The sequence below is a fragment of the Rhincodon typus genome, chromosome 5 (assembly GCF_021869965.1).
Source record: "Rhincodon typus isolate 14 chromosome 5, sRhiTyp1.1, whole genome shotgun sequence".
Classification (NCBI taxonomy): Eukaryota; Metazoa; Chordata; class Chondrichthyes; order Orectolobiformes; family Rhincodontidae; genus Rhincodon; species Rhincodon typus.
The window spans coordinates 110342465-110353445 of NC_063336.1; the positions used below are offsets into that span (position 1 = coordinate 110342465).

The window sequence follows — 10981 nt, forward strand, 5'->3', positions numbered from 1 at the left end:
CTGGCTTTTCCTTTCTACCTTTCTTAAATGATGGCATTACATTAGCCACCCTCCTTGTTTGTATATTTCTCCAGACTTCCTGTTATATTTTAGCTTCTTCCTAATTCCTTCATTGGATTGAGATTTTTGAGTACCTATGTTTTTTTGTTTATATGTTGGTTTTGTTCCAGGGAGTTCCAGGGGTTGGGAAGGAACAGGCTTTGAGATTGATTGAAGCAATGAATGGACAGAGCCTCCTACAGAGGTAAAAATAAATCCTGAGACTGCCATCAAATTAAAGAATCTCTTGTCTGCCAGACTAACCTTTAATTTAAGACAGCATGGTGAAGAGCTGGATGAACACAGCAGGCCAAGCAGCATCATAGGAGCAGAAAGGCTGACGTTTCGGGCCTAGACCCTTCAGAACTGGATGAACACAGCAGACCAAGCAGAATTTCTGATGAAGAGTCTAGGCCCGAAACGTCAGCCTTTCTGTTCCTATGACGCTGCTTGGCCTGCTGTGTTCGTCCAGCTCTGCACCTTGTTGTCTCGGATTCTCCAGCATCTGCAGTTCCTACTATCTCTAACCTTTAATTTAGTTTACCAACTCTGCTGGAATAACAATAATATTTCAGTAATAAAGCTACTCAAACATAAACAATGTCTTTATTGACCTAAAACTACAAATATAAATGGGAAAACTACAGTTTTATGTCTCTGCTTAAACTGTCATCCCCTTTCTTTCTTCTTCTCTCTTGTCTACATTTTCTACTTATTCCACTTAAATTAATCTTTCATCTGCCTTATATAATCCATGTAAGGTACAGTGTATAATTTTTTCAGTCTTTTCCAACATTACACTCAGTTTTCCAAACAAATTTTAAAGACTGATATTAGGAAGTAAGAAAAAATTAAATATTTTGTATTACTAATTTCAATTGATGACAGTAAAAAGAAGAATGTGAAAGAAAGTGACTGTCATTAATCTTTCTAGGTTTAAATTCTGGAAACTAGAGTTTGATGGTTTTACTACTCATGATCCAGCTGTGGAAAAGAAAGCACACTGCTCTGTGTGCCGACACCCAGGTAGCCAACTTTTGATCTCATATGCTGTTCAAAACCACTCGATAGAATTCCTGGGATATCCACATTTATAGTCTAGCAAAACTCATTTATCACCTTCTTTGAAGTAAAGTCCAGAAACTTTCCGGGCTCTTTACATTTACAAATATAAAAACAAATCTTTTAAGGTCTGTGTTTCTAGTGATTTGGTTAAAGGGAGAAATCTATCATTAGGATGAGAACTAACATTTGGTAGTCCAGATCTTGCATATTCTTAAAAAAAATTGAAAACTTTTGTCCTACGCCCATCAGGCCATTTATAAGACTGCCACTTTAAAGGGGCAGCAACATTTTTATATTGTATAAGAAAACCGCTAGATAGTGAGTGCATTGCAGTGGAGTATGTATCATTTGGATGATGACTGACAGTTAACTGCCAAACTTTGCTTAAACTGAACCAAGCAAGTTGACTCTGATTGGTCACGTCATTGCCCTGAAAAAAAAACAAGAGAATCACTGTCAGCTATTTTGTTCAGTTAAAGCAGGTGCACTATTTAGACTTGTTCTTTCAGTCTGCAAAGAGCAGGAATCTGTCTGTTAATATATGTAGCTTCCAGTGCAAGTGCAATGCACTGTGAACTGACTGACAATCTTAAATTGGTTGTCAGTGTCATTCTTCACACACTCAGAATGATTTAGCAAATTTCCAATCACAAGAATCACATCTAATACTAGATACTGTGTTTACAGAGATAAAAATAACACAGAGAAATAATTACCTTAAAGCTAGATTTCCTTCCCATTTTAAGGGAGGAAGTACCATCTTGGAGAGCTTCTGGCCAATCAGATGGCCGAAAGTTCTATGTTCACTACAGTGCCAACCAGGAAAAGTAATCACTATTGGAATTGCAGGCAGTCCCACAATGCCCAGGTAAGTGTAGAGTCAGGGGTCTCAGTAAGGGAGATGAGAGACTAGGTTCAAGAGGCCGGTGAGTTAGTTACACGTAGAAGTGACCTTGACGCTTTGACTTCAACGGGTGCAGGGAATTTCAGAGGAGGTTGCTAATCCTTGTTGAACATTAACCTACACAGCTAAATCTGTCAGAATTCGCATATGCAATGAACCTCCCCTAAAGGCACAGACTACTTCATGCTACTTGTAAAATACTGACTTGGGCAGGGTGATTCCCTTAAAAACCTCAATAAACCCAAGAGCAGACAGCTAGCCTGACACCTCCCCAAACCATGCCTCCCCACCCCCATAAAATTTCAGTCTGGCCAGAGACTGATGGGTGGGGAACATGAAAGCCACTAGCTGGACTTTGTGCTCCCTATGTTCAATACCACTGAAGGAGTGTAAAGTCTAGCGATTAGTTATGCTTTTATGGACAGTAACCCAGCAGATTTACCATTTGTTTAGTCTTAGCTCTGTACTTTGAAAAAAAAACTCATGTTTATAAAGCATCTTTAATGTAGAGAAACATTCCAACATTCTTTGCTGGGGCTTAACCGGACAAAATTGGACACTGTGGTGGAAAGGAAGTGGTGGGGTGATGAAAAGCTTGATGAAAGAAATGCAAACTAGGTGGAGCCTTAAAAAGAAAGACTGAGGCAGTGAATGTGAAGGGTTAATGGATAGATTCTATCGATTCTGTCGATCTAAATGACTGAGGATTGAAGTAACTGCGTAGCTAAAAAGTATAAGTGATAACTTATATAACAAGGTGTAGTGCTGGATGAACACAGCAGGCCAAGCAGCATCAGAAGAGCAGGAAAGCTGACGTTTTGGGTCTAGACCCTTCTTCAGAAATGGGGGAGGGGAAGGGGATTCTGAGATAAATAGGGAGAGAGGGGAAGGGGGATAGAAGATGGGTAAAGGAGAAGATAGATGGAGAGGAGACAGACAGGTCAAAGAGGTGGGGTTGGAGCCAGTAAAGGTGAATGTAGGTGGGGAGTTAGGGATGGGATAGGTCAGTCCAGGGAGGATGGACAGGTCAAGGAGGCGGGATGAGGCTTGTAGGTAGGAGATGGGGGTGGGGCTTGAGGTGGGAGGAAGGACAGGTTAGGGAGGGGACGAGTTGGGCTGGTTTTGGGATGCGGTCAGGGGAGGGGAGATTTTGAAGCTTGTGAAGTCCACATTGATACCATTGGGCTGCAGGTTCCCAAGCGAAATATTAGATGCTATTCCTGCAACCTTCGGGTGGCATCGTTGTGGCACTGCAGGAGGCCGAGGATGGACATGTTGTCCAAGGAGCGGGAGGGGGAGTTGAAATGGTTCGCGGCTGGGAGGTGCAGACGTTTGTCGCGAACCAAGCGTAGGTGTTCCACAAAGCGGTCCCCGAGCCTCTGCTTGGTTTCCCCAATGTAGAGGAGGCCACATCGGGAACGGCGGATACAGTATACCACATTAGCGGATGTGCATGTGAACATCTGTTTGATGTGGAAGGTCTTCCTGGGGCCTGGGATGGGGGTGAGGGGGGAGGTGTAGGGGCAGGTGTAGCACTTCCTGCGGTTGCAGGGAAAGGTGCCGGGGGTGGTGGGATTGGTTGGGAGTGTGGAGCGTGGAGCGGACAAGGGAGTCACGGAGAGAGCGGTCCCTTTGGAAAGCAGATAAGGGTGGGGAGGGAAAAATGTCTTTGGCAGTGGGGTCAGATTGCAGATGGCGGAAGTGCCAGAGGATGATGCGTTGGATCCGGAGGTTGGTGGGGTGGTACGTGAGGACGAGGGGGATTCTGTTTTGGTTGTTATTGCGGGGAGGGGGTGTGAAGGATGAGTTGCGGGAAATGCGGGAGACACGGTCGAGGGCATTTTCAACCACTGTGGAGGGATATGATAGCTTCATTGTGCTGTGGATTTATCAGTTTTATCAACAAAAATGAGTTACACTTTTTCCTATTATAACTCATATAGGATTAACCAGTGAGCATGTAAACAAGGGCTGTCAGTTGTGTGCAACTGTTCAATGCTGTTCACTGCATGGAGATGACTACCTCTGTCCATGTGATTGGCATGAGGCAGAACAGAAGAAAAAATCCAACATGGTGGAGAACAACATAAAAAAGTAAGTACCTTTATGCTGTACCATGATGTCAAGCTTGAGACGTTTTAAATCAAAGTACTCTTGAGTGTATGACTGATATTTGTTCTTTCACTGCTATTTTCTCAATTGGTAGCAATCTCATGTCCAGATCTAAAGTTGTAACCCACAGTACCTACTTGAGCATATCATCTAGGTTATATTACATGAGTGCCATCTTTTTGATAGATAAAACCTGTCCCGGTGTAAAAGGGACTGTGGCACAACTTGAAAAAATGGAGACTTCTTCTGGTTGCTATAGCTATTCTTCCTTAACCAATTTCAAAAGCAGATTACCTGATCATTTACTTGCTGTTTGTGGGATCATGCTGTTCATAAATTGGTTGCTGTGCTTGTTTATATTTGATGGTATTTGCTAACAGTATGAAATTTGTACAAATGCAAGTTTCATTGCAAAAATTTGAATTCCTTTCTTTTGAATTTCAGAAAAGCAAGAGCTTGTACGCATTTCCCATTTGAAGAGGTAAAACTGGAAATATATTTTTTCAAATGTTAACTCCTTATGAGACAGATCTATGTCAACTAGTAACGGGCTGTTCAGGAAAGTTTAAACTAACTTAGATGAGAGTAAGTACTAGCATGTAGTATCAGATAGAAGAAAGTAGGTACAGAAAGAATTGGGCGACAATAGCATTAGAATAAGAAATGACAGTGGTTTGGCAGTCATCTAACTGTGCATTCTCTGTGGCTAAGCTTCTACCAATCAGAGTTCACTTGTCAACGATTCAGCACTCTCCTCTCATACAGAATAAATATTGTCTTTCCATCACATTGATAATTCTTGCATATTATCAAGATGAGTACAAGACCAAAAACATTGGCAAAATATGTCTTCTTTCAGTAACACCCAAGATTAATAAATGGTATTTTGTGGGGTCATAACAAAAGAAAATGAAATAAGGTCCAAATTAACTTTACCTGTACATATGTGAACACCAAGAGAATGGTAAATATTCTTGACGTGCTGCAGGTGCCAATAGACACCAGGGAGTGTGATGCTGTGATGCTAATGGAGACCTAGCTCAACACAAGGTAAAATTGTGTACTGAATAGCTAGAATGCATAGAGTACAAAAGCAAGTAATTTATGCTGAATCTTTAGAGAACACTGATTCAGCACGGGGTAATTCTCCAAATTTTTAGTAGATCAGTCTGTTATAGCTGTACTGGAACAGCTTGGCTAGTGCAGCCAGCACACTTCTGTCTACCAGCAATGTGGAACATTGTCCAAATATGTTCTGTATACAAAAAGTAGAATAAGTCAACCCACTTAATTAGAGAGAATGAATTAAAGATTCACAAATAGGCCTTCAGAGATTAAGGAGTTCATTAAGTGGATGGATTGGAGACACATTTGATAAAGAAGAAATTTGGTAAAGATGTTGCAAGTAATAAGGGGAGTAGACAGAATAGCAGGTAAAAACCAGTCTCATTTCAGAAGAGTCATAAATCATAGAATCCCTACAGTGTGGAAACAGGCCCTTTGGCCCAACAGGTCTACACCGACCCTCAGAGCATCCCACCCAGACCCATTCCTCTATAACCCATCTAATCTACACATCCCTGAACACTTTGGGCAAATTAGCATGACCAATCTACCTAACTTGCATATCTTTGGACTGTGGGAGGAAACCAGAGCACTCTGAGGAAACCCACACAGACACGGAGAGCAGGGATGTTGATCTTAAGCCAATTATTAAAGAGCAAAAGATGACATGAAGAAAAACATTTTTACGCAATGAGTAGTTAGGATCCGGAATGCGTTACCTGAGGGTATAGTGGAGACAGATTCAAACATTAATTTCAAAAGAGAATTTGTTAATTATCTGAGGAGAAAACATTGCTGGATTACAGAGAAAATGCAGGAGAGTTGAACTAAATGAGTTGCCTTTTCAGAGAACTGACACATACGCAAAGAACAAGATGGCTCCTTCTGTGACATAACCATTCTATTATGGCATTATATAATTTGTGTTTCAGGTGATCAGAGAGTTTCTTATCAGTAAGGACCAACTAATTCAGCGTATTCAATGGAAACGTCCAAAATTGCTTTTACTTCAGGTAGATAACATTCTGTGAAGTACATTCTTTTTAATGTGGAGCTTCTTTAATGCCTGGGCTGCATTATCCAGTTCTGGTCTTACTCTGGCTACACAACAGAACAAGCATGTGACTTGATCAAGAATGTTTTTTCTTGAGTACCATTCAAAGATCAGCAATTGATCTTCCTACATGCAAGGGTTGACTTCAGTAATCAATCTGCTGAACAAAACCTCTTCATAATTTCCCTGATTGACTACACTATTCCTCCCTAATGATCAATTGTCCTAACCTTCTCAAGATCCTAATTGTTTACGGGGTAAAGTATATGACTTATACAGATGCTAGCACCCCATTCAGATGTCAGACAATGACAGCACATATTAACCAAGCTTCTGTCATCTGGTGTCGTTGCTAGGTAGTTATTCTTCCACCTCAAGACAGTTTTTGCAAGGTCCACAAAAGTTACATCTTCAACTAGAAAAAAGTAACTTGTCACTGTTCTTAACTTCCCAGGCCCAGACTTCGAGTTCCTTTGTCCACAATCATTGTTGGCAACCCTTGTCTTTAAGCAAAAAGCTGAAACCGCATTAGTTTTTAAACCCTTTTCCAGTTAAGTCTTTGGTAATTATTTCCTTTATCTCTTCAATCACCCCTTTTGTCAGTCTCTGAAATTAGGTATATAAATACGTAAGATTACTACAAAATACTAATACACACAAATTTATTGAGACTTAAGAAATGTGTGGACTGAGTCTAAGACAGAACAGGGGTTTAAAACACAAGAATGTTTTGAACTTTAATTAGTAACCTGAAGATTATCAGGATCAAATGGTACATGAATTACACATATAATGCTAAGCATTTGAGATTTGAGACAAGGCAGATCTCAAGTTTGATCAATAGGTTTTTACTGAGTTACTTGGTTTTAGCTGGGAATTGGTATTGCACTACAATTGAAGAATGCATTCTTGAACTAATCAGCAAAATTATCAATCAAGTTTCCATCTACTGATCAATACCCACCAGGATTTACCAAATGTTTACTGTTGCAACAGATTTTTCTTTGAGTACATTTCTCTTGTTTCTAGTACAAAAGACCACATTGACAAGCAAGACCTCTTTTCTCTTTATTGAAGCACGGGACTTTATGCCGAATGTTATCAATCAAAGAATGCTTGACTAAACAGTGACTTGTTATGTTACTGAACAATTTGCTGAAAATACGCTAAACCCTTGTTATCTGTAGGGATAGAGGCACAGACCTCCTGCAAATAACACAAAAATGCGGATAGCACTCTAACAGAAAACCCTTGCCTATTGCAAAGGACTGCACGATCCATTGGGACAAGTCAATTAGAAAAATTGTGGAGTCCACGTGTAATGCAAGAAAGCTTGTGCTCTCTGGCAGACAAATAACATTCTGAGACCATGTAACTCACGCCATAATCCACGAACCAGAATGATCAACAGTTAAAATTAAAAGTAAGCAAGAGGAAACACCAAATGTTCCGATATTACAGTGAAAGTACATTTTAAAAAGTCAAACTGAGACAGAGAAATCAGAAAATACATTGGCACAGCAGACAAAATAGAATGCACTGGCATTGGTTTGGTTGATAGAATTCAATTTTAATGTGTACGCTTGTAGGAAAATGCAGAGAAAATTTGGGTTTCCTACATGGATCATCTGGCAGTGCCTTGACAAAGATAGCTGATCATGCCACATTAACAGAATCTTGCTTCATACATCTAGAATTTTGCCCTGGATAAAATGGAGTGGCCTAGACACTATACATGTGAGAAAGTGCTGATGTTACTTTCACACCACGATATGATGGAAAGAAAATTGGGAAGAATAGACCCATGTCATTTGCAGCCAATGAGGTACTATGTTTTGAATTAACCATTACTTTTTCTTCATTTGTATGTTGAGCAGTATACTGTGTGGGTATTTACTGACATTCTAGACTTAACTGAAGGTTGTTTACATGCTTTGCATCGTACTTAATGCCTTTTACCATGTCCTCACAAGGTGAGTTAATGCTCGATTAGGAGAAGTAGCTGGATAAACATGCGCTTGCATTGTTTTTTTTTCGGGGAGTGTGGGAAGTGGGATCCACTGCATGTGTCTTCTTATCCATGCATAAAAGCCAGATAAATAGAAAATGGAATACAGAAAATATCTGAATTGATCTGCCTGTCAAAGTACTTCTCTTCTATAATAATTTACATATGGATACATTATACACTTGGTTTTGTTGCAGTGCAGTCAGTGGTGGCTCAGTGGTTATCACTGCTGCCTCACAGGGACCTTGGTTCAATTATACCCTTGGGTGTCTGTGTGGAGTTTACACGTTCACCCCATGTCTGTGTGGCTTTCCAGCGGGTGCTCTGGTTTCCTCCCACAGTTCAAAGATGTGCAAGTTAGGTGAATAGGCCATGTAAATTGTCCATAGTGCCCAGGGATTTGTAGGCTAGGTGCATTAGCCATGGGAAATGCAAGGATGGGTCTAGATGGGTTGCTCTTTGGAGGATCGGTGTGGACTTGTTGGGGCTGAATGACCTATCCCGACACTGTGGGAATTGTACGATTCTGAGGTTATGTGGAATTTCAAACTTTTTTTCTTCTTTATTTCTTTTTAAGCATTGTCAAAACAAGAATTCGAAATGGGATTCCCTGTTTTGAAATTCTATGGGGAAAGCCAGGTAATTTGTTAAAAAATATAATTTTTGTATGAGATGTGAAATAGTATGACCTGCCCTTGTGATCATACTTTTAGCTTGTGTCAAAGAAGACCACATGTCATATAAGATTATCACAGAAGAATCCACGTGGCCATGAGTTTTGATTATATTTATGGGCGAGATTGTGTAATAGCTCTGTGTTTCACGACATCTTATTGACATCACCAGACTGGTTCTAAAAAATAATTTAAATTAACCTGTTCAATCATGCAATGACACATCTCTGGGACAGGTGGGGCTTGACCTTCTAGGCCAGAGGTAGGGCAATTACCACTATATCACAAGAGCCACTTCATGCCTAAATGTATACTCCTATCTAGAGGAGAAATCTGTTTAGGTTCTTCATTTAAGATAGGTCCAGGAAGCATTTTCAAAGATGTTCCACACTTTTCCAAAATAAGATTTTCCTCTGAAATGTGAAGTAACAGCACCTGTATTTCTTGCAAGGTTATTACAAAGGGAAGTCAATTCCTCAGTGGTAATGTCACTTAGCTAGTAATAAAGCAGCCCAGGCTAATGCTCTGGGGCATGTGTTCAAATCCTACAGAATTTACAGAAATAAATTTGGGGCTAATCTATTCGAATAATGGCACCATTGTTGATGGTCGGAAAACCCATTTAAGTAGATACTTAAATGCCCTCTGAAATGTCCTGGTTCCAGACTTAGTTCTATCGAACAGCTACAAAATCTAAAAAGAAAGACTGACCTAGCCACCGAAGTCAACTATGGCATGCGCAGCCTTGTCAATCTTGTAAAGTCCTCCTCATTGACATTCGAGGATTTGTGCCAAAACTGGGAGAACTGATGCACAGATTAATGAAGTAACAGCCAGACAGTCATACTCATAGAATCATGCCTTACAATGTTATAAGAACCACTGTTACTGTCCCTGGGTACATCCTGTACCAGAGATGGCAGCACATCTCTGGTACAGGACATACCCAGGGAGAGTAACAGAGTTACTGAGATATAGAGTTTCCCTAGGAGTCCTCAACATTGATTCTAGACTCCATGAATTCTCATGGCATCAGGGCAAACATGGGTGGAGGACTTCAATAACCATCACCAAGAGTGGCGCAGTAGTACCAAGACTGAACTAGGCAAGTCCTAAAGGGCAATGCTACTATAATGGGTCTGGATTGAGATAGAACCAAGCCCTAATTGACCCAGTCCTTGCCAGTGTATCTGTCACAGATGTATCTGTCCATGGCAGTATAGATATGAATGACCACCATGCAGTCCTTGCAGAGACCAAGTTTTATCTTTACCCCATCTGTTCAAAATCTACATCAATGATTTGGACAAGGGGCCAATTGTAATATTTCCAAGTTTGCAGACGATAGAAAACTTGGTGTGAATGTGAGTTGTGAAGAGGATGCAAAGAGGCTTCAAGAGGATTTAGACAAATTGAGTCAGTTGGCAAGAGCAATATAATGGGGTAATTGCAAAATTATCCACTTTGGTAGGAGATGCATTTTATTTCTTAAATGCTGAGAGATTATGAAGTGTTGATGTCCAAAGAGACGTAGTGTCCTTATTCTTAAATCACTGAGAGCTAGCATGGAGATTCAGCAAGCAGTTTGGAAGGTAACCTTTATCATAATGTTAACCTTTATCATAAATGGATTTGAATATAGCAGCAAAGAAGACTTGTTTCATTTGTATAGAACACTGGTTATATGCCACCTGGAGTATTGTGTACAGTTTTGGTCCTTTTGCCTGAGGGAAGGAGATACTTACCATCCAGCAGTGGAGGTGCACCAGACTAATTCCAGGGAAAATGGGAATGTCTTATGATGAGTGATTGAGGAAAATGGGCCTGGAGTTTAGAAGAATGAGAGGCAATCTCATAGAAACTTACTAAATTCTTAAAGAGATACACAGAGGGTAGATGCAGAAAGCTTGTTTGCCTGGCTGTAGAGTTTGAATTCAGGGACACAGTTTCAGAATAAGATATTAGCCATTCGGGCCTGAGATGGAGAGGAACGTCTTCATAAAGTTGGTGGTGAATCTATGGCATTCTCTATCACAGAGGTCTGTGGAAGTCCATTCATT

General features: G+C 40.4%; 2 protein-coding genes across 5 annotated transcripts in view; both read left to right on the forward strand.

The window, feature by feature from the left end:
- LOC109918871 (flap endonuclease GEN homolog 1) overlaps positions 1 to 10981 on the forward strand; it is a 96776-nt gene that overhangs the window by 24857 nt on the left and 60938 nt on the right. For 2 of the 4 annotated variants that reach the window (XM_020518826.2, XM_048596713.1), the window contains exons 6-12: positions 171 to 244; positions 974 to 1065; positions 3952 to 4102; positions 4565 to 4601; positions 6118 to 6198; positions 7934 to 8064; positions 8825 to 8886. In XM_020518826.2, coding sequence (XP_020374415.2) covers positions 171 to 244; positions 974 to 1065; positions 3952 to 4102; positions 4565 to 4601; positions 6118 to 6198; positions 7934 to 8064; positions 8825 to 8886 — 628 coding nt within the window. The remainder of the gene's footprint in view (positions 1 to 170; positions 245 to 973; positions 1066 to 3951; positions 4103 to 4564; positions 4602 to 6117; positions 6199 to 7933; positions 8065 to 8824; positions 8887 to 10981) is intronic. The other 2 variants (XM_048596714.1, XM_048596715.1) reach the window with 1 other exon arrangement.
- The window catches only part of LOC109918831 (ankyrin repeat domain-containing protein 66), a 28202-nt gene continuing 27707 nt past the window's right edge, over positions 10487 to 10981 (forward strand). The window contains exon 1 of the mRNA XM_048596594.1: positions 10487 to 10513. Within this exon, the coding sequence (XP_048452551.1) occupies positions 10487 to 10513 (27 nt within the window). The remainder of the gene's footprint in view (positions 10514 to 10981) is intronic.